At 40.4% G+C, this 27,965-nt stretch overlaps 1 protein-coding gene across 1 annotated transcript in view; it reads left to right on the forward strand.

Moving 5' to 3' along the window:
• The window catches only part of rorb (RAR-related orphan receptor B), a 199,862-nt gene that overhangs the window by 108,455 nt on the left and 63,442 nt on the right, over positions 1–27,965 (forward strand). Inside the window, exons 2-3 of the mRNA XM_063069177.1 lie at positions 8,095–8,180; positions 12,244–12,385. Coding sequence (XP_062925247.1) covers positions 8,095–8,180; positions 12,244–12,385 — 228 coding nt within the window. The remainder of the gene's footprint in view (positions 1–8,094; positions 8,181–12,243; positions 12,386–27,965) is intronic.

The raw sequence follows: 27,965 nt of genomic DNA on the forward strand, positions 1-27,965 counted from the left end.
TTCACCATCACCTTTACGATAAGAGCCACAGCACAGTTAGGATCGCTGTGAACTGCAGGGCTAACACTGGAAATCCTTACTGAAAAGAATTAAAAATGTTAAAAGAAATCAGAATGCTGGTGAATTAGAGTAATATCAGATATGGGAATAAAAATGAGAGCAAGATTAAAAGTAAGATCCCAACATTGGTGGTAGGGAAAATACCGTAATCTGGCACTAAGGAAATAATAAAAAGGAGTTGGAAAATAATAAACAGATTAAGCAAAAGCAAAATAGATTTATGAAAGGGAAATTCTGTTTGACAAACCTTTGGGGATCTTTGAGGTTATAACAAGCAGAGTATGTAAGGGCAAAGCAGTTGATTAGATTTATTTGGACTTTCACAAGGCTTTTAAGGTGCCACACAAGAGGTTATTATACTGAATTGCTGTTGATATACTAGTGTAGATCAAAAATGGAATAAAGGACAGGAAATAGAAAGTAAGCTTAAATAGGCTATTTCAGGGTTGGGAGGCTACGTTCATGGGATGCCACAGGGACGGATCTGGTTTCCCAGCCTTTAAACTTTATATCAATGATCTGAATGAAGGATGACTGATAATGTGTTCTTCGAGGAGAGAGCATGAAGGTTTCAGACCACATGAATGGACAAGGGCGTGACAGGTGAAATATAATGTGGAAAAATATGTCGGCTTCCACCTAAATAGACAGATTGATAGATACATTGGTGAATAACTGAAGTTAATATGCAGGTTCAGGAATGAATCTGGAAAACAAACATAAACATAAGAGATGCTGGAAATCCAGAACAACATCCCCAAAATGCTGAAGGAACTCAGCAGGACAGGCAGCATCTATAAACAGGAATAAAGAGCCGACATTTTGGACTGAGAACCTTAGTCTTGACCTGAAACATTGGTTCTTTATTCCTCTCCATAGATATTGGAAAATAAACAGTTTATTGCTCCTCATAGTAAATGGAATTGAGTACAAAAGAGTAGAACTAGCTTACTCCAATTTTATAGAGCTCTGGTGAGAACACATCTGGAATACTGTGCACATCTCTTCCCCCTACATAAAGAGTTCATATTTGTGATGGTGCAGTAAAGGTTCATTTCAAGCTTAATTCCTAGTTATAGGTTTATTGCTTGAGAAGTGGCTAAGGTGACTGTGACAATGGGCATCTGAACAGCAATTTTTTTAAATTCAGAGAGTGGTTGATATCTGGAATGAGCTGCCAGAGAAGGTGGTAGAATCAGATACAATTACAAATACATATCAGGCATTTAGACAGACACTTTGCCAAAGCAGTGGTATTGTGGACAATTTGGATAAGTGTAGATTGGCTAAAAATGGCTGCACTGGCTCTATTAGGCTGAAGGATACATTTCCATGCTGTACAACCACCTATACACTTAGGTCTCAATGAAATAGACTAAATTTTTGGTGCTTGTCATGGTAGCTACAGTTGATATTTGCTCTGGCTGGGGTGGTTGCATGTTGGCTGTCTGAGACAACGTTTGTTGCCAATGGGCAGTGGATCATTAAAAGTTTCAATGCAGGAGGCAATGGAAACTCAGTCACTTAGTAAAGTGATCAATAGGTTTTTAATTATTAAGGAAATGAAAAAATACAGCGTTGATGCAGGAAAGACATCCTGGGCACAGCATGGAAGTGCAATTACGAAGAAAGCTTCCGTAGGGGTTCACCAAGATTCGGATGATATCTAAAACTTTGAAAAACATCAATGGATGTGTGGTGCAGATTATATTGACTGGTTGCATCACTGTCTGGAATGGAAAGCCCAATGCCCTTGAACGGAAAATGCTACAAAAAGTAGTGGATATGGCCCAGTCTGCAGCGAGTAAAACCCTCTCAACCATTGAACACATCTACATGAAGTGCTGTCGCAGGAAAGCAGCATCCGCTATCTGGGACCCTCAGCACTCATATCATGCTCGCTTCTCACTGCTGCCATTAGTAAGAAGATACAAGAGCCTCTGGACCCACACCAGCAGATTCAGGACCAGTTATTACCCCTCATCCATCAACCTCTTGAACCCAAAGAGGAGAACTTCACTCAACTTCACTTACCCCATCATTTAAATGTTCCCACAACCTATAGACTCATTTTCAAGTACTCTTCTTCTTACATTCTAGATATTTATTGTATATTTACTATTATTATTATTTTTCTTTTTGTCTTTTGCACACTGGTTGAACACCCACGTTGGCGCAGTCTTTTGTTGATTCTATTATGGTTATTATTCTAATATGGATTTATTAAGTATGTCCACAAGAAACTGAATCTCAGGGTTGAGTGAGGCAGTCTATGTATGTTGATAATAAATTTACTTCTAACTTTAAACTTTGAAATGGTAGACCAAGAACAAGGGACAGAATGACCTGTTACTGCTTCTACTCTTGCACTTTTAACATGGGAGAATACAAAATAAAGTTTAAAATTACTATAGTTGAAGAACTTAATCCTCAGAAATGATAGGACTTAAAAGTTTCAAAGTTTAAATGTTCGAAGCATTTTGATTTATTATCAGGCTTCAAGAATTGTTAAAATGTTGCAGAATATTTACTGTACATATTTAATTGAAAATTAATATGCAAATTCAGCAACATCTTAAAAATAATCAGAAGGCTAAGGATATGATGATGAGTTTAGTAAATTAGCCAAGAGATTCTGGAGTTTCACAATCTCTAGCATATCTCATATCCACTGTATTTGTTGACCAATTTGCAGATTGATAGCAATCTGTGCTATTTTTCCAGCAAAACCTGACCCACCACTTCTTTCAATATTGACACATTTGCACCTGTACCCTAATTGCTCAGGTGCTGCACAAAGCACACTGTGTTTTGAGTCCATATGTTTGGTCGATGGGCTTGCTCTCAATTGTCTGGTTTCAGAATTCACTGGTTGTGAAAGCTTACCACTGCATTCATCGGACAAATGTACCAGTAGAGAGATGTCTATAAAAAATAAGTTTAGAGAAGTGTTTTCTCAGAATCTATCTTGCCTGCAAGTGACAGCAAAAGGGACAGAAAAGAAAACGAATGCATCAGTGATAGCATAATTCATTAGACACCCCCACCTTATTAATATGGGAATGGTACAGTCCATCTCTTTAATAATTCTTCCTTTTTAATGCTATTATGGTATTGCGCCTGTTGTCAAGAGGATCAGTTTTGACTGTCAAGAAGAAAGGACTGGTATTTTGTGCTATTGTTTCTACTAATAGCAGGTGTCAGACACATCAGAAAATGAAAACTGAAGTTATAAGTAAGTACAGGACTTTACATCAAATATTTATGTCGAATTAATGTTACCTTAGTACATTATATCAGGTGTTCAGAACTATAACCAAAAGGATTACTTTATAAATAGAGCTGGATATGAATAGAATCATATTACTTGTACATTTTTATACTATCAGTTGTTTTTTCATCACTTGTGAATATTGTTTATAAATACAAAAAATAAGAAATTATTACATTCATTCAGTTCCTATACCCATATTAGACCATATGGCTGAGACCTTTGGCTAACTTATTTCAACAAAATGCAATTTGAAGGACAGTATATCTTCCTTAAATATTGAATAAGTGTAACTAGAGATTTCATGGCAAACATTGCATATTAAACTGCATTTTGACGTGGGCCTCTAGTGAGCAAAGGTATTTAGGATTAGATTTTAATCTCTTTAAAAGAAGTGTGCTGTATCAGCAGAAGCAGATCAGGTTTCCTTTTAATCTGTGACCATTTCTTTTTATTAAATTTGTGACAGACTGAGATTTTAAAAGGTATTTAAAAATGCTATTTATATTTAGTAAATGCTATCCAAATCTAATGGTATCACACCGTTTCACTCCCGACGTTTAATGGTGCATATTTTGCTGTGGAGTTTTCTTCTTGAAAAAGTATATGGCAAACTTTTTGTTTTCTTTATATTTGATGCAATGATAAAAATCGCTTAAAAGTCTATGATCTCCCCAAATATCATTTATTGTTGCCGTTTATACCTGTTTCTACTCTCCTTTCTTTCATGAGCAAGAATATATTTTTCTGTGAAATCTATACCTCTGTAAAAAAAGAATTTTTGCCTTCTGCATCTCATGCACAGATAGAAATAAATACTTATAAACAACAAGTGAACTGGGATATTAAAATATGATTCCTTAATTTCACTAAACAATTCTTTAACCTTGTGTGACCTTTCAGAAAGGCTTGTGAAAGTAATTTGCATATTACAGCAGTCCTCTAGAATGTAATAGGTGACTAGAATACTAAACACCTTTTTCTTTATACACCAACAAATTTTATAATTGCAAGCAATAAATGGTCTTAGTTATCTGCAGTCCAGAGAAATTCTGTCAGGACAAACCTAATTATCCTGTCCATTTCTAGTTTGGTAATAATTTCACCTTGTTCTGTTGATAACATTTTCACCTTGTCCTATTGATGATGTGATTTTGAGATATTGACTGTTTTGTATTGACTACAATGCCAATAAAATTGTTGAAGCCTCAACTAGAATATAGACATAATGGTCTGGGTCTGTGCGGAATAAAGTAGGCTATTAGTAGAATTAGTAGGAGAGTAGAGTAAACCCCTAGTTTGTTTTAAGCTATTTGATCTTAGCTTTTTTGGCTATGGACAGGAGACGATGTTGTCTTCTCCTGCTCATTACTCCAAATAGGTCCTTGTTGTTTTGCCCACTTATTGTGCATGTACACCTTCCTCACCTCCTCCATCCTCCTCTCAACCCCACCCCACCCCATTCCTCTAAAGCCCTATGAAACAATGTTTCCCTATCTTAGGGGCATTCAATAAGTGCAATCATGTTCTTTGATTTGTCTTTAAAGCTGAACGCCAGATTTGTCAGAGGCATTTATAACGGTGACTAGACACTAAAATTAGATTGATAACAAAATTACTGGCGGATTATTGATCACTAACAGACTTACACATTTAGTGCAAGATTTCATTTTTCAACAAGAGAGTTGGGAAATAACTTTCATACTGCAATTTAAAAAAGAACATTAATTACATTGACAGAAATAAGAACTAAATTAGAAGTTTTCGTTTAATTTAACCTATAGAATTTTCTTTTTTTTATTATATTTCATCAGATGTTTGTCATGCTTCATATTGTTGTTTGTGAACTCCACTGCAGTTATTTTTAAGAGAGCTGGGAATAAATTGAGATGGAGAGAACATCCAGTGAAGTTATTTGGGTAAAACTTAGAAAATGGTGATTACTTTGGGATTTTACTATTCCCTCCCCACCTCCAAGTAGTCAATGGGACCAGTTACCATAATTCTATTAGTTTTAAGATAGCTACGGAAAAAGATAGGACTGATCCTCAGGTTAAAATTCCTAAAATGAGCAAGGCAAATGTCGATAACATTAGACAGGAGCTCAGGAAGGTTGATTGGGAGAAGCTGATTGCAAATGAAGGGATGTCTGACAAGTAGGGACTATTAAAAGTGAGATCAGAAGAGTTGAAGTTCAAAGCAAGGCTAGCAGCATTAGAGTACACTAGTTGGGCATTGTGGGTCTAATCAGGAAAAAGAAGGAGGCATATATCAGGTAAAGGTAGCCTGGATCCTGAATCCCTTAAGGAGTAGAAGGGATGTAGGAGTATATTTATGAAGGAAATTTGGATGGCAAAAAGGGGAAGGAGAATACTATACAATCCCATAAGTTAAAGGAGAATCCTAAATTAGTCTATAAGTACATCATGTGCAGAAGGGTATCTAGGGAGACAGGAGGTCTCCTTATAGATCAATGAGGTAATCAGTAAGTGAAGCAATGGGAAATGGATCAGGTCTTAAATCAATATTTTTCACTTGTACGTACAATGCAAAAGAACATAGAAACTAGGTAAAAGAATAGTGATATCCTGAAGTATATAAAGGAGAAGGTGTCGGCAATCTTGGAAGCACCTAAAAGTATGTAGGTAAATCCACAAGCCCTAACTAGATGATACTTAGGATGTTGTAGGAAATAGTAGGGAGGGGGGTGGAGTGGGTGTAAATTAACTGAGCCCTTGCAGAGAATTTTGTACTTTCGTAAGCTAAAGGGTGATATAATGGAAGACTGAAAGATAGCTAATGCTCTGCATTTATTTAAGAGGGGCTGCAAGGACGAGCCAGAATCTACACACCAATAGCGTTGCATCAGTGTTGAAAGGTAAATTAGAAACAGGATTCATTTGCTTTTTTGCAATTCAAGAATTGATTAGGAGATGGTCAGCACTGCTTTGTACATGGGTGGCTATGAGTCACAAATTTGATTGAGATTTTTGAGACATTGACCAAGGGGATTGATGAAAGTAGGGTGATGGTCATGTGTACATGAACGTTAACAAGTCTCTGATAAGGTCCCAAATGGTAGACTGGTCCAAAAGGTTAGACTACATGAGATCCAGAGTGAGATAACAATGGCATTCAGAATTGGTTTGTGGTAGGAAGTAGAGGGTGGTAGTAGAAGGTTGCTTTACAGATTGGAAATATAACTGGTAGCATGCTGCAGAGGTTGTTCTTCTGATATAGTAATGATATAGAAGAAAATGGAAGTGGCATGAGTGAAGAATGTTACCTAAGGTTACATCAGGGTTTAAATCCACTGGGAAAATGGGCAAAGGAATGATAGCTGGAACTTCAGTCAGACAAGTGTGAAGTAATGCATTTTGAGATATTAAAGCAATCTAGGATGTATATAGCGAATGGCAGGGCCCCGGGGAATGTTACTAAACAACAACCCCTTGGAATACAAGTATATCGTTCCCTGAACATGGTGATACAGATAGACAGAGTGGTGAACCAGGCATTTTGGTGTGCCTGCCTTCATTGGTCAAAGCATTGAGCCTAAGAGTTGAGATGTCATGTTACAGCTTTACAAGTTGCTGGTTAGGCCACACACTAGAGTATTATATGCAGTTCTGATCACCATGTTGGAAGAAGGATGTGATTAATCTAGGGAAGATGCAGAAAATATTCACAGGGATGTTTCCTGGATTGAGATATACTGTATGGAGAGATTGAATAGGCTGAGACTATTTCTTTTGGAGCAAAGGAGACTGAGGACTGACCTTACAGATGTTAATAAAACTATGCGGGGCATAGATAGGGGAAATATTCATAATCTTTTTTTCCCAGGGTAAGAGAGTCTAAGCTGGAAGACACAAGTTGAAAGTGCAAGGGCTAAGATTTAAAGGGAAATGGATGGGCATATTTTCCTACAGAAGATGGGTCCAGCTGTCAAAGAGATCTGTAGAGGCAGGTACATCACAGTACCTGGACAGTTATGTGGGTGGGAACGGCTTAGAAGAGTATTGGACAAATGTGGGCAAATGGGATTTGTGCATTACCCATCTTGGTCAGCATAGACCAGTTGGGCCAAAAGGCCTGTTTCAATGCAGTATAACTCAGAATCCATGAAAATCTAACTTGTCTCAAGTGGAACATTTTAATCCAATTAGTTATCAGGCAGGAAGCATTAACTGTATACAAATACAGAAGTATACGCCAATCTCATTGAAAAATCAATCGATATTTTTGTATGAGAGCTAAGTGTGAAGTTTAATAATGAAAAATTCAATTGTGCTGTAATGATTCACAAAGATTGATTGCTTTCTGAAAGTGCAGAGTAATAAAGGTAGAATACTGGGGTGCTACTGGCGCAGATGAACAAACTTTTCACATGGCTGAACATACTGCAAGGAACTCCTTATCAGTTAAGTCCCTGCTGCTTCCTTAAACAAGTCTTATTTCTGGAAACAATTCTCTGTTGTAAACAGAAGTGCTATTAATCTGTATGAACTCTCATTTCTGAATTTTAGTCAGGGCAGGAAAGTACCTGCTGTATCCAATTGTATATTCAAATGGATTACTATTAATGTGATCAGACTCAGGAAGGTAAAATTAAACCCCTTAGCTGGATATTTCTGGCTTTACACCTGTCATATTGCTTATTTTGATTAAGATGTAGTGTTATGCAGTGACACAACTTCAGTGTCTTTTACCTACTATCGATCTATACAGCATTGTTAATTCATATTTACACTTTCCTGTAGCTCAAATTGAAGTGATACCTTGCAAGATCTGTGGTGATAAGTCCTCAGGGATCCACTATGGAGTCATCACTTGTGAAGGTTGTAAGGTAAGGTGATTTTTTTTTTAAAAAGCATGCTTAATAACAAACTGACTTGCGCTAATCCACGTTTCAAGACCTTTTCAGAGAACAATAAAAATGTGCCTTTCTGCTTAGAGCTAAATGTGAACAGTCTTCATATAATAAACTTAACATTTAGTTGAAACATAAAATATAAATCACTTGGGCAGCAAAGAATAGTAGCCCTGACTCACTAACATTGCATTGAAGATGATGATAGGAAATTTCCTCAAAGCTGTAAAAGAAAGTTGATTACATTGCTGTGTCTAGAGAAGAAAAGTAGCTCCTTGAATGATAGCAGTGGTTACCACTGCTGTTAGGAGCAGACGATCGGTTTCAGGGAGTTAATTCACAGCTTGGCTTAGCAAAGAGCTATAATCTGGTTCTCTACTAGTCGGTATAGATTCCCAGCCACCAGGCAGAATAACAAGTCAAACTTGTTCAAATTTGGAATTTACATTAAAACTTAAGTGAGATGATCTCTGCATCAAGTTAATCTCAGCACATTTAGCTAGAAGTTTTGTAATATGGAGATGTAATAATGCAATGCAGCAAAGACATAGAAAAAATACTTTACTAGAAGTAATTATTCTCAAAGCTCTTAAAATGTGTTTTAAACATGAATTCTGTCAGTGTTATAAAGTCGTTCATAAATCGCCATATTTCTCCTAGTAATTTATCAGTTGAATATTTTAGGAATTAAAAAAAAGCACATGAAATAAAAATTTTGTCTCAGCATCTTAGAATTGCATTGATGCTGTGTTGATAGCTGTGTGCTCCATTCTCCCAAAAGAGATTTGTACTCAGAGCTTAATTTTGGCTGGAGGTCGCAAAATAGTATGCTCACTTTTTTAACTGCTACTATCTTCAAGGAGTCTCCTGGCTGGCCTCATCGATTGTTAGAATTACTCACAGGTAAGTTGCCTGAATGCAGTAAATTAAAAATATTTTTTGTCTGTCTTTGTGGTAGCCTATATAACAGTAAATTCTTGTGTTTACCTCTTCTCCTGACTTACATAAAATAAATTGCATGGTTACATTACAAACTTATTTGTGCAACACCACCATAAAACTGTTTAATGCATCTGACAACATTTTAAGTATATATTTATACATATTTAATTTAATTACTCAAGACAATTGATGTTACAACTAAGATTTTGCCTGACTGAATTGAGCTATAGGGCCGGCTGGTGGTGTAGTGGTACCAGCACTGGACTTTGAGGCAAATGGTCCTGAGTTCAAATCTGGCCAGGTCCCAACCAAAGTAACCAAAACTGATAAACTCAGCTGAGGAACATAACATAGCACTCAGTGCTTCTACATAGAATACTGGCTAGTACATTGAACACTATCACATGTGGCTAACTGGGAATTCAAATATGTCTGATTATTTTGCAAAAACATTGTTGTTGCAACTCTGAACCATCTATTTATTTTGTAGTTTGTATGTACAGATCGATGTTTTGTAAGCTTGTAAGCATTTATTGGATGTAAGTAAAATATCCAAAAAAAAAGGAAAAATGAGCAAACACTTTTTAGATTTTTGATTCTCTGGTCACTTAATGGTGTGATGGAAATAGTAACATGCATACTGGCTGCAATATGTGAGCGTTAGCAAGTTATCCTGCTCTAAAATTAGTGCATATAACTAAAATTATGTAATTATAGCTATACCAATGACAGGTTGACAAGTCTATTGGGCAATTCAGTTCAACTCTCTCTCAGTGACTTAATCATCCACTTCACTTTTCTCCTGTATAAGTATCTGAATCCATCAACTAATGATATCCTTATAAGAGAGGATTAGAAACCAAAGCAGAATCATTAGTTGTTAAGTTATGACAGCAGCAAGAAACATTGTGGACTCACTCCAGAGGCACTGACATTAGGTACCGTTTTATATTGAAGAAGGCTTCAATGCTAGTTCATAATATACAAAGGAAAATTAATATTCCAGATTAATAGAAACAATATTTTCCTCAAACCTATTCTATTTGGTACAATTGGTTGAACTTTAACTTGCTCCTTGTTTGATATACTAATAAAATTGTAATTGCTTTCCACACCTTTAACAAAATAGTTTAATCCTTTTCATCTCAATTCATTTCTACTTTAATTCCTTTGCAGCTCACACAGTCTCATGTCACTGACTCCTTTACCACGTTCGTAAGCATACCGATGTCACCAATGAATTTAGAGCAAGAAAGCTCTTTAATCTCTGTCAAAGTGCTGACATTTCTCTGTATGTTCATGTTTAAATGGAATAGCTGATGGATATTGGCAGTCAGATGCCCATTTCAAAGCCAGACTTTAGCTTTAGTCTGGATACGCTTGATGCTATTTTTATTTATTCTTTTTGCAACCCGTGCTCCAACCAGACAAAACACAGTTGTAACTCCATAGCTCATGTATTATGCGGTCTGATCATAACTTGTGAAAGATGGTATTATCCTATCCTTTATATCTTTTGCACGATGTCGACAAACGAAGACTTGTGTTGTGTTCTGTTCACACCTAAGCAATGCAGCTGGCAAGTGGCATGATAATTGAATCTGCTGCTTTCATATGTAAAACTTTGGTTATCAGCAGTCAGTTTTATTTCACTGTGAAAAAGACAGGCACATTAGTTATGATTCTGACATTTCAGCAGAACGGATAAAAAGCAGCAAAACTTGAGTGCTTTACAAGGCAAATGAAGAAAGATTTTTTTGAAAATCATTGAGAACAGAATCATTATTTTAATCAGGTCAACTTTGTATTTTCTTATACCTTTAGTCAACTCAGTACTATTATTGATCTAGAATCTCTAATGATAGAAATAGATTTTTAATCAGTAAGGAAATCAAAGGATATGCGTTAGTGCCACTGAAGCAAAAGATTATGTTGAATTGTGATAGAACATAGAACGGTATAGCACAGGAACAGGCCTTTTGGCCCACAATATTGTGCTGAATCAATTAAATTAGTAATCAAATTAGTGATTAAATGATATAGACACATGGGGCCAAATGGCTTGTTTCTGCTTTCCCTTTTTGCTTTGTGTATGTATAAATGTCTCATTCAGTTTCTTTCATCGTAATTTTAACCAGAGCATATGGTAGGTCTAAATCAGTTTGCCCAGAAGGACTCCAATGAAGGACAAATGAAAAATTCCTAGCTTGGCAGGAGAGGGAGAGGGCACAAGGTTTAAAAGGAAACAGAAGAGCAAATTTCCTCCTCTGAGCCTCATATAAAAATAAAAATAATGGAAGTCCATGCTTTGGTGTTCTGAATTGGCATTGTGCATGATATGTCATTCTCTCCCTAGCCAGAGAACTGCCATTGTAGTCATTCCTATGGATAGAGAACCATAAGCTCCATTTTATTTTCTCCCACCACCGAGTAATGTGGTAGTCAACCTCAGAGAGCTGCTGCCTCACGACTCCAATGATCTGGGTTTGATCTGACCTGATCTGTGGAGTTTTCAAGTGCTTCCAGCACAGGAAACCCACTCCCTTCCCTCCCCAACGTACTCCAACTTCCTCCCAAATCCCGAGCACGTGCCAATTGGTAAGTTAGTTGGCACTAGAAGTTATCCTTATTTTGTAAGTGAGTAGGAATCTGAGAGGAGTTAATAGAGAAATGGGTTATACTACAGATAAAGATAGTGGAGGAATAGTGAGGAAACATTGATTTGATGAAATGAAATAACCTCATTCTACATCATAACAAAGTAGATATTTGGGAAGATGACATCTGCCTGGATTTCAGTCAGAAATAACTGTTAACATATAATATTTTCTGAATACTGTTAGTCCATATTCACTGGTAAGGAGACATCAACATTTTTCCCATGATTGTGCAAATCATTATAAAATCTGATTTAAAAAAAACATGTGTTTGTTGTTAATGCTCATTCATTGGAGTATTGACTTTAACTCAGAGTAAACAGTTCCAAAATTGGTTCCACAATCAACTGACTGGAAAATGCATGCGGTAAAAGTAGTCTTCATGTAAAAAAAACCATAAATGGTATCACAAAAGTTAAAGTAACCTTTTTTTGCCTTAGGGCTTCTTTAGGAGGAGTCAACAAAACAATGCCTCTTACTCCTGTCCTCGACAGAGAAACTGCTTAATTGATCGGACTAATAGGAATCGATGTCAGCATTGTCGACTGCAGAAGTGTCTTGCCCTTGGAATGTCTCGTGATGGTAAGAACAAGGGAAATTAACATCTAGTTTTACTTAGGTATAGATTATGAAATATTGCCCTAGCGATTGTCACATCTTCCTGGAGGTTACATACAGAGAGATACCAATCTCATTCCATCTGGGAGAGGAACTAATTAGCAATGTAATGACGGAAAGTAAAGTTGGATCAACAAAAAATCATGTTTGTGGCTAGCATTTAAAGTTATGTTTATTGCAGTCAGCTGCTTTAGTTAATGTTTCTATCACTCAACTTTTGAGTTTCAACTCATTAGATTCAAAATCATGAAGAAAATGGCAAAAATCAGCAACACAAGAGATTCTGCAGTTGCTGTAAATCCAGAGCAACAAACACAAAATGGTGGTGGAACTCAGCAGGTCAGGCAGCACCTATGGAAGTGAATAAACAGGTGACATTTTGGGCTGAGTTCCTTCATCAAGACTGGAAAAGTTGGGGGGGGGGGAGACTCCAGAATAAGAAGGTGGGGGAGGTGATAGAAGATAATAGGTGATGCTAGGTAGACAGGTAGATGGGAATTGTAAAGGGCTGGAGAAGAAGGAATCTGATAGGAAAGGAGAGTGGACCAAGGGAGAAAAGGATGAAGGAGGGGCATCAAGGGAGGTAATGGGCAGATGAGGAGATGAGGCCAGAGTGAGGAATAAAAAAAGAAGGAAAGGGTGGGGGAAAATTACTGTTCCTGGCATCACCTATTACGTTCCAGTCCTGATGAAGGGTCTCAGCCCAAAACAGGAAAAGTAAATTGCGCAGCCATCAAAAATGTGTATGGGTTCACATGGGCCAATTAAAGCTTGCTCATTGATTGGAATGTAGGCAACTCACAAAATATTAAAATATTTTTTAGCATCAAGCCAGAACTAACCACAGTCTTCACTCTGAGGATACATCAGTGGAGACCCAGGTCATTGTTAGCTGGTACCAGTTAAACCTAGCCTGTAATTTTAAAAAGGAAGATGTATTGGAGCAAGTGCTAGGGGCTGGCTCCTATTTTACGATTGATCCTGACTTGAAAACATTGAGGAACAGGGAAACTATGGAAAAAGCAACTGCCCGTTCTTCAGTCACTACACTGAAGTTCATGCTAAATGAACTGGGAAACAGGAGAAAGGTGACTGTACCCGCAGCTGCAGCAGTCGCCTCAAACTCAACTTCTTAATTCACAACATCCCCATCATGCACTTACTAGGAGTCTCTTTCAATAATCACCTGTATTCAGCAGTCATTATACCACCAGGTTCAAGATTATCTACTTCCCTTCAACCATTCAGTTCTCCAACCAACCAACAAAATCCAATGCGGTTTAGCAGCACAATGACCTCCCTGGTAATTCTGGACTGAAATAGATATTGATGTTTTTGTTCCAATCGTCCTTGCTTTCTTATAAAAATTGCGCATAATTTGTTAGTTATTGTGAAAGCTGCTTATATGATGTTATATGTCTGTGATGCTGCTGCAGTTAAGTCATCATTGCACCTATATATACACATGCACCTGTACATATAACAATACACTTGACTTTGTATTTACCACAGCTTCAGAAACTTATCATTGATGCAAACCTCATGCCCATTACCTCACAACTTATATTCTGTGCAGCTATTGAATCAAGACTCAAGCATAATACATAACACTTATTTATTTCCCTCACTTCCACGATAAAAGGCAATGGAAGGAATGGAAATTTAAAAGTGAGATACTTCTGTGGAGCAAGACACTTATCATTGTTAGGATACTGTTGCTATGGTTCCAGCCAGCATCAGGCCAAAACTATTGAAGGCAATGGCATACATTTTACACCCAAACTCCCTCTCAGCCACACTATTCTGTTAATACAGAAGCATAAGCATGTGGCCTTTGCTCTTCAATTAACCAACATTACCTTTTTATCAACCGCGAGAGTTTACATGCATCATTGCTGTCGCAGTTTATGTTCCAATGGATACTAATGCTAAAGTAGCCATGAAAGACCTCAGTGCCGCTATTATCAAGCTGCAGACATTGCATCCAGACGGAGCCTTTATTGTCGCTGGGACTTTAATCATTGTAACCTACGTACCGTGTTTCCAAGATTTTACCAAAATGTATTATGCACCACAAGGGGTAATAAAACCTTAGATGATGTCTACACAAATGTGGCTGAAGCTTACAAAGCCACTACCCTCCCCCACCTGGGACAGTCTATCCATCTTTCATTGTTTCTGCTTCCCAAGTATAGCCCGGTCATTAAATGTGTGAAACCCACAATGAAGACTATTAAGATCTGGCTGGAGGGTGCTGACTCTGCTCTTCAGCACCAATTCCAGCACACAGACTGGAGTGTGTTTGCTGCCCATACCACCACAGACTCTCAGATTAACATTGATTTATATACCAACTCTGTCCTTGAGCACATCAACAAGTGTGTAGATAGAGTGACATCACAAAAATAAATAAAAGTTTTCCCCAATCAGAAACCATGGATGAACAGAGAAGTTCACCTCCTGCTCAAAGCCAGAGATTCAGCCTTCAGGTCTGGAGACCAGGAGGCTTACAGCTCAGCCAGGGCCAACCTGAGGAGGGGAATCTCTCAAGATAAACACATATACAAACAGAGAATTGAGGAGCATTTCCACTCCTCGGACCCCCGGCACATGTGGCATGGCATACAGGTCTTTACAGACTTCAAACCACCTAGTACTGTGCCCCCTTCCAGCTCTACTTCCCTCCCTGATGAGCTCAATCACTTCTACGCTCGCTTTGACCGAGAGAACAAGGAGGTCACCCTCAAAGCAGATCTCCCACCTGGTGAACTGCCTCTCTCACTTTCCACTTCCGATGTTTTACGCCGCCCTGAGCAGGGTGAATGTACGGCAGGCAGCTGGTCCGGATGGAATACTGGCCGTGTGCTCAGAGTCTGTGCAGGGCAGTTGGCCAGGGTCTTCACGGACATTTTTAATCTGTCCCTGGCCCAGGCAGTTGTCCCCACAAGCTTCAAGATCAGCACCATCGTGCCAGTGCCGAAGCATTCCACTGCCACGGGCCTGAATGACTTCCGCCCAGTTGCAATCACCCGCATCATTGCAAAGTGCTTTGAGAGACTGGTTCTATCACATCTGAAATCCTGTCTGCCCACTACGCTGGACCCCCATCAATTTGCCTATCACACCAACAGGTCAACAGAGGACGCTATCTCCACGGCACTTCACTCTGCCCTGACCCACCTGGACAGCCCCAACTCTTACATCAGAATGCTGTTCATTGACTTTAGTTCGGCATTCAATACTGTGATCCCCTCCAAGCTGATCGCCAAACTTCTCCAGCTTGGTATCAGCTCACCCCTCTGCAATTGGACCTTGGACTTTCTGACTAACAGATCCCAATCAGTTAAGTTAGACAACCTCTCCTCCTCCACTCTCATCCTGAGCACCGGCGTTCCTCAAGGCTGTGTGCTGAGCCCTCTTCTGTACTGCCTTCTCACCTATGACTGCGTATCTGTACACGGTTCTAACTCCATAATCAAATTCGCAGACAACACCACGGTGGTTGGCCTGATCAGAGGGGATGACAAGACAGCCTACAGGGACGAGGTCCAGCACCTGGCCGCGTGGTGTACTGACAACAACCTGGCCTTTAACATCCAGAAGACCAGGGAGATCATTGTGGACTTCAGGCATGCTAGGAGCCACACTCACGTCCCCATCTATATCAACGGAGCTGTAGTGGAGCGTGTATCAAGCTTCAAATTCCTTGGTGTCCACATTTCCGAGGATCTCACCTGGTCCCTGAGCTCTTCCATCCTGATCAAAAAGGCGCAACAGTGCCTTTATTTCCTGCGGAGCATCAAGAAAGCTCACCTCTGTCCCAGGATACTGACGGACTTTTACCGCTGTACCACTGAGAGCATACTCACCAACTGCATCTCAGTGTGGTATGGCAATTGTCCCGTATCGGCCGGCAAAGCACTCCAGCGTGTGGTGAAAACTGCCCAGCAGATTATCGGCACCCAATTGCCTACCATTGAGAACATCTACCATAAATGCTGCCTGCGCAGGGCAAAAAGCATTATCAAGGATGCATCTCACCCTAACCATGGACTTTTTAACTCTCCTCCCATCCGGTAGGCGCTACAGCAGCTTCCGCTCCCACACCAGCAGGCTCAGGAAGGTCTTCTTCCCTGAGGCTGTGACCCTGCTGAACCTCACATCACAGCACTAAGCAGTATTGCACCCATATTGGACTGATTCAGTACTCTTATATTTGTGTGCTGTAACACTTTTTATTCGCAGTTATTTTGTAAATAACACTATTCTTTGCATTTCTGGTCAAATGCTAACTGCATTTCATTGGCTTTGTATCTGTACTCGGCACAATGACAATAAAGTTGAATCTAATCTAATTAAATCCCCCAGCCTCTCTTCACTATGCCATGTCCTTCTGCCCTTTTCATTCAGTTGCTCCCAAAACTGTAAACTGACCAGGTAGCAAAGGAATATCAAGGAGATAACAATAATGATGACATTATTAGTCAATTTTTAGTGTCATTCAGCAGCATGGGTTTTATTATTACTGATAATTTAGAGTATACTGTACCTTAGGGACAGCTTCCTATGAATTGGAGTTTAAGCATATTTGGTGCACGAAATACATGCTGCATTTAGTGATGATGCCAAATCAGAAGTCAGAAAAAAGATTTCAGGTTGAGACGTCTTTCTTTTGAGAAATTGTTAGCTTATTCTCTTCAAGAGATATCAAAACCCAGCCTTTGCAATATATTGACCAACAATGTTGCCCTGAAGAAGAGGTTGATCAAGGAAGTGAGGGGGCAGGAAACAAGTGATGGATTAATAGGGTAAGAGGAAAAGTGTGGAGGAAATTTTTTTTAATGGCTCACGAACAATCTAAGCTATGAGGTAAATGTAGAAATTGAGGTGAGAATAATTGAGGAGCCACAAACAACAGACAATAGACTGGAAAGATGCCCCATGACACAGGTTGTGGATATTTTAATAGAAAAAAGGCAGAGAAGAAATTGTTTAGCGTAACAAAGAACTTACTCTGGAATTGGACAGTAAAGATACTTCAAGAAAAAAAGTGTTGTTTTTGTGGCTCAGATTGCAGATGGGATTCACAACTGGACAAGGTACACCAGGCAGGATGAATGTTGGCCAGGGCAAAGAGAAAGAATGGTGTGGATTCCCAATTTCTGGAGGTCAAGGTCACGTAGGAATTATGATGACCACGGGCCAGGATACTGCGGCTGTTGTGCATGTGGACCAGAATACCTGATACTCTGAGAAAGCCTGCCAGAAAGCTGTGTACAAAGTCATGGAGCACAGAGGCATCTGAAATTAATTTGGCACAGGGCATTGTACAGAATTTGGAGCCCAACCATTCCTGCCTGGAAGTGATGGGTAACTCCATCTGTACACTTACTGACCCAACAACAGTGCAGCATCTGCGGCCATTAGCAGCATTATTGTAGCCAATAAATTCTGGAATGGGCAATTGGCAAGCAAGGGCAGACTACCTCTATCATAGCTTTAGATTATAATGTCCAGATGGGCTTGCAGAACGCTATATCAATCTGTTCTCCAATCAGTCACTTGGAGTGCTGAGACCTCAGGGAAAGTGGCAATAATTTCATGGAACACAAACCTGCTGTCCTTACTCAGATTGTCAAAGTTTGTGTTCCCACCATTACTGCTACAGCAATGTTTCTGCTGTCAGATATTTTTCATAGACGACTTTTGTCCATACCAAAATAATACAGACTGCAACCAGGTTCTAGGCCCAAAGCTGGTTATCCAACATCTTGGAGTCCCTCAGACATTTGGGTAACCATTAGCAGAAAGATTTAAAGAATGCACAAGTGTAACCAGTTGATGTTTGTATATAATGCAGAATGACTTCACTTAGTATGGTTCAGAATGTACTCTATGGTTGCTTTTATTTTTACATTGTGGACAAGCAGATGACACTATGAGTAATGTTTGAGGAGAGGAAAGACAATAAGACCATAAGACATAGGAGCAGAATTAGGTCATTCAGTTCCATTGCATTTGCTCTGCCCGTTCTATCATGGCTGATTTATTAACCCCCTCAAACCCATTCTGCTGTCTTTTACTTGTAACCTTTTACACCCTTATGAATCAAGAATCTATCAACCACCACTTTAAGTATACCCAATGACTTGGCCTCCATTGCTATCCTTGGAAATGAATTCCACATATTCACCACCCTCTGGCAAAAGAAATTCCTCCTCATTTCAGTCCTAAAGCGATGTCCTTGTATTCTGAGGCTGTGCCCTCTGGTCCTAGACTCTCCCACTTTAGGAAACATCCTCTCCACCTCCACTCTGCCTAGGCTTAGGCTTTTCAATATTCAATAGGTTTCAGTGAGATCCCCCTTTATACTTCTAAGTTCCAATGCGTACCGGCCTCGTCCCATCAAACAGTCCTCATAAATTAACCCTTTCATTCCCAGGATTATTCTCATGAACCTGCTCTGGACCCTCTCCAATGCCAGCACATCCTTACTTAGATAAAGGGCCCAAAACTGCCCACCATATTCCAAGTGCAGTCTGACCAATGCCTTATAAAGTCTCAGCATTATATCCTTGCTTTATATCCTCCTGAAATTAATGCTAACACTTCCCCTACTAATGCTAATGCTTCCCCTACTATCGAATCAGCCTGCAAGTTAATGTTTAGGAAATCCTGCACTAGGACTCCCAAGTCCCTTTGCACCTCTGATTTCTGAATTTGCTTCCTGCTTAAAGTCTATGCCTTTATTCTTTCTACCAAAGTCCCTGATCTACATCGTATTCCATCTGCCACTTCTTTGCCCATTCTCTGAATCTGCCCAAGTCCTTCTGCACACTCTCTGCTTCCTCAATGCTACCTGCCCCTCCACCTCTCTTTGTATCATCAGCAGTCTTGGCCACAACGCCATCAATTCCCTGGAAAGGAATACAAGCTGTTGATAACTGGAGAGTCTGAGTTCAGTTGTTGCCGTTTCAATGAAATTCTTTCTGAAAGGACATTCCCATACTGTAAAGAGCTGTCTGTGTTGCCCCTTCTTTCCTAACAGCTTTGTTATCCTGTTGGTTGCTTCATCTCCTCTTTCTTCTCATGCTAATGTCCCTCAGCATTTTTGTTGCGCAGTTGGTGGCTAAACCTATCACCTTCGTGATAATGATGTGAAGTGTGGGCTCTATCTGCTTGCTGGTTTTTGACAAGAAAAGTTGAACTCTCAGTGGGTGTAGCTGCTACTGGATGATAGTCATTGAGGAAGGTTACCAAGTTCTTCTTGGGTTCCGGTATAATTGATGCCTGCTTGATGCAGGTGGGTAGATCTGACTGCTGAAGCGAGAGGTTAAAGATTTTGGTGAACATTCCAGGCAGCTGTTCTGCACAGGTCTTTAGTACTCAGCCAGGTACCCCATCTGGACCAGATGCTTTCCACCGATTCACCCTCTTGAAAGATGCTTTCACATTGGCTTTGGAGGCTGAGGTCTCATTGAGGGCTGAGGGAATTTGTGAAGGTCCCTCCATATTTTGACTGTCAAAGCGAACATAGAAGACACTGAGCTTATCTGGGAGACAAGCCTGGTTGTCACCTATGTCACTTGGTTTCACTTTGTAAGAGGTAATAACATTCAAGCCCTGCCACAGCTGTCAAACATCCTTCAGTGATTCAAGTTTGGTCCGGAATTGCCACTTCACATATGAGATGGATTTCTAGAGATCATACCTGGACATCTTGTATCTTACCTGGTCGGCAGACCTGAATGCCACTGATCTGCCCCTCAGCGGATTGTGGATCTCATGGTTCATCCAGGGCTTCTGGTTGGGGAAGACTCCGAATAAATTTCTGGTGACACACATGTCTACCTCTGGTTTTAATAAAGTCTGTGACAACTGTGGTATTTTCGTTCAAAACCTTTGAGTCCTTGAAGATGACCTAGTCTACTGACTTGAATTAATCCCATAGCTGTTCCTCTGCCTCCCGCGATAGCAAAGCAATGAGCTATGTTGTCACCGTCAAGAGCTTGTCACCCTGTGCAGAACATTTTGTTTTGCTGTGAAGGTTTAAATACAGAAGACACAATGGTCTGGGATACAATGTGAGCCTCATGACTACAGTCAAGATACTGGGCAATGCTCCACAATATTCACTGCATTTGGTGAATTGGGAGCTGGAATCCCTTGCAGTTCCAGTTTAAGTGCAATTTAACAATACTGACCATTGTTAGATGTGGAATTAATTCATAGCACCTGTCAATTGTTGTGAAGTGTGGACTCTATCTGCCTACCGGTTTTTGAAAAGAAATTGAAATTTGGTTAGTGCTTCCTGAGAGTCTCAGTGATCTCCCATCATGCAAACTATCGCTACCCAGAAGTAGTGGAAGTGCAAGGTCACCAATGCAGTCATGTGGCTGCATTTGCTGAAGCAATCCTCATCCGGCTTTGAGCTACAACCATAGATGCTACATGGAACAGACCAGTGAAGGTTCCTTTGCAGAGGTGCACTTTGCTCATTCCTGAGCTTTAAATAGGAGAATTACTTTATGAACAGTCTGGACAACTTTAGCCTCCAGCTGAAAGCCTTCCTCTTTCTCCTCCTCCTTCTTTCAGTATCTCCTCCTGCACGGCTCATCCTCTGCTGATAATTCATAGAAACATAGAAACATAGAAACATAGAAAATAGGTGCAGGAGTAGGCCATTCGGCCCTTCGAGCCTGCACCGCCATTTATTATGATCATGGCTGATCATCCAATTCAGAACCCCGCCCCAGCCTTCCCCCCATACCCCCCGACCCCTGTAGCCACAAGGGCCATATCTAACTCCCTCTTAAACATAGCCAATGAACTGGCCTCAACAGTTTGCTGTGGCAGAGAATTCCACAGATTCACCACTCTCTGTGTGAAGAAGTTTTTCCTAATCTCGGTCCTAAAAGGCTTCCCCTCTATCCTCAAACTGTGACCCCTCGTTCTGGACTTCCCCAACATCGGGAACAATCTTCCTGCATCTAGCCTGTCCAATCCCTTTAGGATCTTATACGTTTCAATCAGATCCCCCCTCAATCTTCTAAATTCCAACGAGTACAAGCCCAGTTCATCCAGTCTTTCTTCATATGAAAGTCCTGCCATCCCAGGAATCAATCTGGTGAACCTTCTTTGTACTCCCTCTATGGCAAAGATGTCTTTCCTCAGATTAGGGGACCAAAACTGCACACAATACTCCAGGTGTGGTCTCACCAAGGCCTTGTACAACTGCAGTAGTACCTCCCTGTTCCTGTACTCGAATCCTCTCGCTATAAATGCCAGCATACCATTCGCCTTTTTCACCGCCTGCTGTACCTGCATGCCCACTTTCAATGACTGGTGTATAATGACACCCAGGTCTCGTTGCACCTCCCCTTTTCCTAATCGGCCACTATTCAGATAATAATCTGTTTTCCTATTTTTGCCACCAAAGTGGATAACTTCACATTTATCCACATTAAATTGCATCTGCCATGAGTTTGCCCACTCACCCAACCTATCCAAGTCACCCTGCATCCTCTTAGCATCCTCCTCACTGCTAACACTGCCGCCCAGCTTCGTGTCATCCGCAAACTTGGAGATGCTGCATTTAATTCCCTCATCCAAGTCATTAATATATATTGTAAACAACTGGGGTCCCAGCACTGAGCCTTGCGGTACCCCACTAGTCACCGCCTGCCATTCTGAAAAGGTCCCGTTTATTCCCACTCTTTGCTTCCTGTCTGCTAACCAATTCTCCACCCACACCAATACCTTACCCCCAATACCGTGTGCTTTAAGTTTGCACACTAATCTCCTGTGTGGGACCTTGTCAAAAGCCTTTTGAAAATCCAAATATACCACATCCACTGGTTCTCCCCTATCCACTCTACTAGTTACATCCTCAAAAAATTCTATGAGATTCGTCAGACATGATTTTCCTTTCACAAATCCATGCTGACTTTGTCCGATCATTTCACCGCTTTCCAAATGTGCTGTTATCACATCCTTGATAACTGACTCCAGCAGTTTCCCCACCACCGACGTTAGGCTAACCGGTCTATAATTCCCCGGTTTCTCTCTCCCTCCTTTTTTAAAAAGTGGGGTTACATTAGCCACCCTCCAATCCTCAGGAACTAGTCCAGAATCTAACGAGTTTTGAAAAATTATCACTAATGCATCCACTATTTCTTGGGCTACTTCCTTAAGCACTCTAGGATGCAGACCATCTGGCCCTGGGGATTTATCTGTCTTCAATCCCTTCAATTTACCTAACACCACTTCCCTACTAACATGTATTTCGCTCAGTTCCTCCATCTCACTGGACCCTCTGTCCCTTACTATTTCTGGAAGATTATTTATGTCCTCCTTAGTGAAGACAGAACCAAAGTAATTATTCAATTGGTCTGCCATGTCCTTGCTCCCCATAATCAATTCACCTGTTTCTGTCTGCAGGGGACCTACATTTGTCTTTACCAGTCTTTTCCTTTTTACATATCTATAAAAGCTTTTACAGTCCGTTTTTATGTTCTCTGCCAGTTTTCTCTCATAATCTTTTTTCCCCTTCCTAATTAAGCCATTTGTCCTCCTCTGCTGAACTCTGAATTTCTCCCAGTCCTCAGGTGAGCCACTTTCTCTGGCTAATTTGTATGCTACTTCTTTGGAATTGATACTATCCCTAATTTCTCTTGTCAGCCATGGGTGCACTACCTTCCTTGATTTATTCTTTTGCCAAACTGGGATGAACAATTGTTGTAGTTCATCCATGCAACCTATAAATGCTTGCCATTGCATATCCACCGTCAATCCTTTAAGTGTCATTTGCCAGTCTATCTTAGCTAATTCACGTCTCATACCTTCAAAGTTACCCCTCTTTAAGTTCAGAACCTTTGTTTCTGAATTAACTATGTCACTCTCCATATTAATGAAGAATTCCACCATATTATGGTCACTCTTACCCAAGGGGCCTCTCATGACAAGATCGCTAATTAACCCTTCCTCATTGCTCAAAACCCAGTCCAGAATAGCCTGCTCTCTAGTTGGTTCCTCGACCTGTTGGTTCAAAAAACCATCCCGCATACATTCCAAGAAATCCTCTTCCTCAGCACCTTTACCAATTTGGTTCACCCAGTCTACATGTAGATTGAAGTCACCCATTATAACTGCTGTTCCTTTATTGCACACATTTCTAATTTCCTGTTTAATACCATCTCCGACCTCACTACTACTGTTAGGTGGCCTGTACACAACTCCCACCAGTGTCTTCTGCCCCTTAGTGTTACGCAGCTCTACCCATATCGATTCCACATCTTCCCGGCTTCTGTCCTTCCTTTCTATTGTGTTAATCTCTTCTTTAACCAGCAACGCCACCCCACCTCCCCTTCCTTCATGTCTATCCCTCCTGAATATTGAATATCCCTGAACGTTGAGCTCCCATCCCTGGTCACCCTGGAGCCATGTCTCTGTGATCCCAACTATATCATAATCATTAATAACAATCTGCACTTTCAATTCATCCACCTTATTACGAATGCTCCTTGCATTGACACATAAAGCCTTCAGGCGCTCTTTTACAACTCTCTTAGCCCTTGTACAATTATGTTGAAAAGTGGCCCTTTTTAATACTTGCCCTGGATTTGTCGGCCTGCCACTTTTACTTTTCTCCTTTGTACTTTTTGCTTCTATGCTCACTTTACACCCCTCTGTCTCTCTGCACTGGTTCCCATCCCTCTGTTGTGAACTAACCTCCTCACGCCTATTTATTTCAGAGGAGCACTTTATGTTTCTGAACAATTGGTGTGTTCAGAAGCCTTGAAGTCTGGAAGGATTCCTCTCATCACCTGCCACACCATGATGTGAAAACTTTTGAATCTTGAATAAAATGTATCATGGATTGGGAAAAGCAGCCCAAACAAATGCTTCCCCTTAGGCAAGGTATCTACAACCAGAGAGTTTAGGTTTAAGGTGGGGTGGGGGGGGGGCGTCAGTAGAGAATTAAGGAATTATACTTAATTGTAGTATTTCTTTTTCACACAAAAATTAGTTGATGGCAATAAATTGAAAACAGAAACTGCTGGAAATAATCAGCAAGTTAAGCAGCATGTGCAGAGAAATAATTAATGTTTCAGGTTGATGATCTTACATCAGAACTAGAAGATGTTGGAAGTTACAGGAAAAGAGGAAAGCGGTAAATAAGGTGACAAGGAATATTTATGAAAATGTGGAGACGCAGAGAGACTGAATGACACAAGTGTTAAGCTGCTGGCTGAGTGACAGTGGTAAAGTTATGTATGGAGTAGGGTGTAAATAGGAGGAGAAAAATTCAATTTGAAATACTGGAGGAGAAGGAGGAGAAAAGGTACTGAATGTAAAACATAAGACTGCCATGCTGATAAACTGAGTGTGCTTAATTTGATGTTGAATCCTGTTATGTGTCAAGGTAGAAGATGTTATACTGTCCTTGAGCTTGCATTGCATTTTTTTTAGAACAGAGAGCTTAGGTTAGGAGTGGGATGAAGAGTTGAAATGACAGATGACTGGCAATTAAGGGTCATCACTGCAGTCTGAACAGAGGTGTTCTGCAAAGCAGTTTCCTGATGTATATTTGTTTTCCCAACATAGCTGTAAGTGTATCATGAATGCAGTGTTCTAAAGTGGAAGAAATGCCAGTTAATCCCTATTTTAACTATCTGATAAATCTAAATTATCCCTTCAGTTATCTCAACATTTTGAAGGGACTGTTTCTTCTGTGACATGCTGAAGCATTCTTCCATTTCCTCCAAAATCTAGCTTCCTATTCACTGCACCTTCTTATGCAATCCAAGGAAGTGTGACACTTTCCCTTTGACCCCTGTCCCTTCCCATCAGCCAACAAAATAAACATGCTTACCGGGCAGAGTAGCATTCACATGCAGTGCTTCCAGTCGTACGCTGCATTCAGTGCTTACAAAGTGCTTTAAGAGGAACTTAATTTCTATCACTCGAGAGAAAGTAGCAGGGAAATCAGTAAGTGCCTGGATGCGATGGAATGCAACGTTGGGCTTTAAAGAAATTGGCTGCAGAGATAGTCAATGTGTTGCAAATTGCCAAAATTCTCTAGGTTACGGAGGGGTTCCAGAGAATTGGAAAACTGCAAAAATAACACCACAATACTTGAAAAGGGCGAGATGGGAAGCAGGAAACTGTAGGTCTAACAACTGTATTTTGGAAGGTGCTGGAATCCATTATGAATCCAAAATGGCAGTGAACCGTTTTAAAATTCATAAGCCTGGTTTATGGAAGGAAAATTATGTTTGATTAATTTGATAGAATTCTTTGGAAATATAACCAAAAAGAGTGATAAAGGGGACCCAGTAGTCGTGTATTTGGATCTCCAGAAGTTACGCTCTAGGGTGTGAAACAAAAGGCTACCACAGAAGATGAGAGTGAACATGGTTGGGGAGGAGAGTGGTTAACTATCAGAAAGAGTGGTTGTTGTATTGCTGATCAGTGGAGACACACAGAGATCAGCACCAGACCCTCTACTGAATGAATTGGATGAAGGGACCAAGTGTACTGGAGCCAAATTCGTTGCTGATGCATAACCCAGGTGAACAAATTGCGAAAAGGACACAGATTCTTAAAAAGCGTTTTAAATATGTTGTGTGGATGGGCATGAAGATGGAAAATGGAGTGCAATATGGGAAATAAAAGGTTATTCACTTTGGAAGGAAGTGGGGCACCACGTAAGCATAACGATTAGCACAGCACTTTTACAGCTTGCCCCGTGTTCGGTGTTCAGAGTTCAATTCTAGTGCCATCTATGAAGAATTTGTACCTTCTCATCACAACCTTGTGGGTTTCCTCCACATGCTGTGATATTCTCCCAGTCCAAAGACGTACTGCTGAATAGGCTAACGGCTCATTATAAATTGTTCTGTGACTAGGCTGGTGTAAAATAGGTGGGTTGCTGGGCGGAGTGGCTCAGTGGATTGGAAGAGCCTGTTCTGCGCTGTATCTCTAAACAATTAAAAATAAATGATATTCAAATTAATTTCCAATTGGTGAGTCCTGTAATATGTTGCACTACAAGAAGTTCATAATGGTTTCCATTTTATGAAACACAAAGGGTCGATTTGCAGCTATAGAAATTAACTAGGAAGGGTGATGAACTGCTGGGGTTACTGCAAGGGGTGTAGAATATAAAAGTGGGGATGTTTTGATGCAGACTTACAGTGGGAATTGGTGAAACCACATAGGTAGTATTATGTACGGATTTTGTCTCCAGGATATTACGGAACCACAGGGCAGGCTCAAAGGGCTGGCTGGCCTAGTTTTGCTCCTGTTCCCAATGTTCTGTTTTCTCCCACAGTGCCACCACCACCACCATCTCCATCCTCTCACAGATCTATTTCTCCTGGTACCTCACATCTTCCTTTGAAACCGAAAACTGGTTTAATTACTAACCGTTCCCAGCTCTAACGAAAAGTCCTTTATTGAAACCTTAACTAAATGTACAGATGCTGTTTGAACTGCGAGGGTTGCCACCATTTTCCATGTTTTATTTTTTAAATTATAGAGATGCAGCTTGGTAACGAGTACCAGGAAAATCATTGGGGCTAATGGGCAGCGTCCCTGGACCCGATGGCCTGCATCCTTGGGCCTTAAAGGCCCAACGAGCCTGCACTGTCCAGTTGTACCCATGTGACAAACTAAACAACTAACTAGTACATCTTTGGAATATGGGAAGAAACAGGAGCACCTGGAGTAGACTCACATGATCATGGGGAAAACATACAACCTCCTTTCAGACAGTGGTGGAACTGAACCTGGGCTGCTAGCGCTGTAATGGCGTCATGCTAAATGCTCCACTACCGCATCGCACTGCTTTTATTTCCAGCTTTCATCATCTGCAGTGTTTTATTTTTGCCTTGCTAAACAGATTCTGTGATGAACTTCATTGGGATGTTTTAAACCAGAAACAATTGCCTTTTTTAAAAAAAAAGCAATTACAGGCACTAGATATGGTCTTAGGCACTTGCATAGAATGTTGTGAAAGAAACGCAGTTTTACGTTTAAACTTTTTTTTCCCCTTCTGGAAAGCCCACTTGTAACACGGTCAAGCAAAGTGTATTTAGCTCTGGTGCCCCCAACATTGAAATGGATCTTTGTGCTCAGAGTTGTTTAATATCTGCACCCAATACTCTACTTTGACTCCTATGGTTGACTCAGAATGTCTGCAGACAAGTATCAGGACTGCAACACACATCAAAGTTGCTGGTGAACGCAGCAGGCCAGGCAGCATTTGTAGGAAGAGGTGCAGTCGACGTTTCAGGCCGAGACCCTTCGTCAGGACTAACTGAAGGAAGTCCTGACGGAGGGTCTCGGCCTGAAACGTCGACTGCACCTCTTCCTACAGATGCTGCCTGGCCTGCTGCGTTCACCAGCAACTTTGATGTGTGTTGCTTGAATTTCCAGCATCTGCAGAATTCCTGTTGTTTGCGTTTAAGTATCAGGACTGCTAGCTTCTGGTTAATAAATCAATCTTACAGTATCATCTAGTGTCTCTGAAGCTATAACT

This window comes from Mobula hypostoma, chromosome 16 (assembly GCF_963921235.1).
Source record: "Mobula hypostoma chromosome 16, sMobHyp1.1, whole genome shotgun sequence".
Lineage (NCBI taxonomy): Eukaryota > Metazoa > Chordata > Chondrichthyes > Myliobatiformes > Myliobatidae > Mobula > Mobula hypostoma.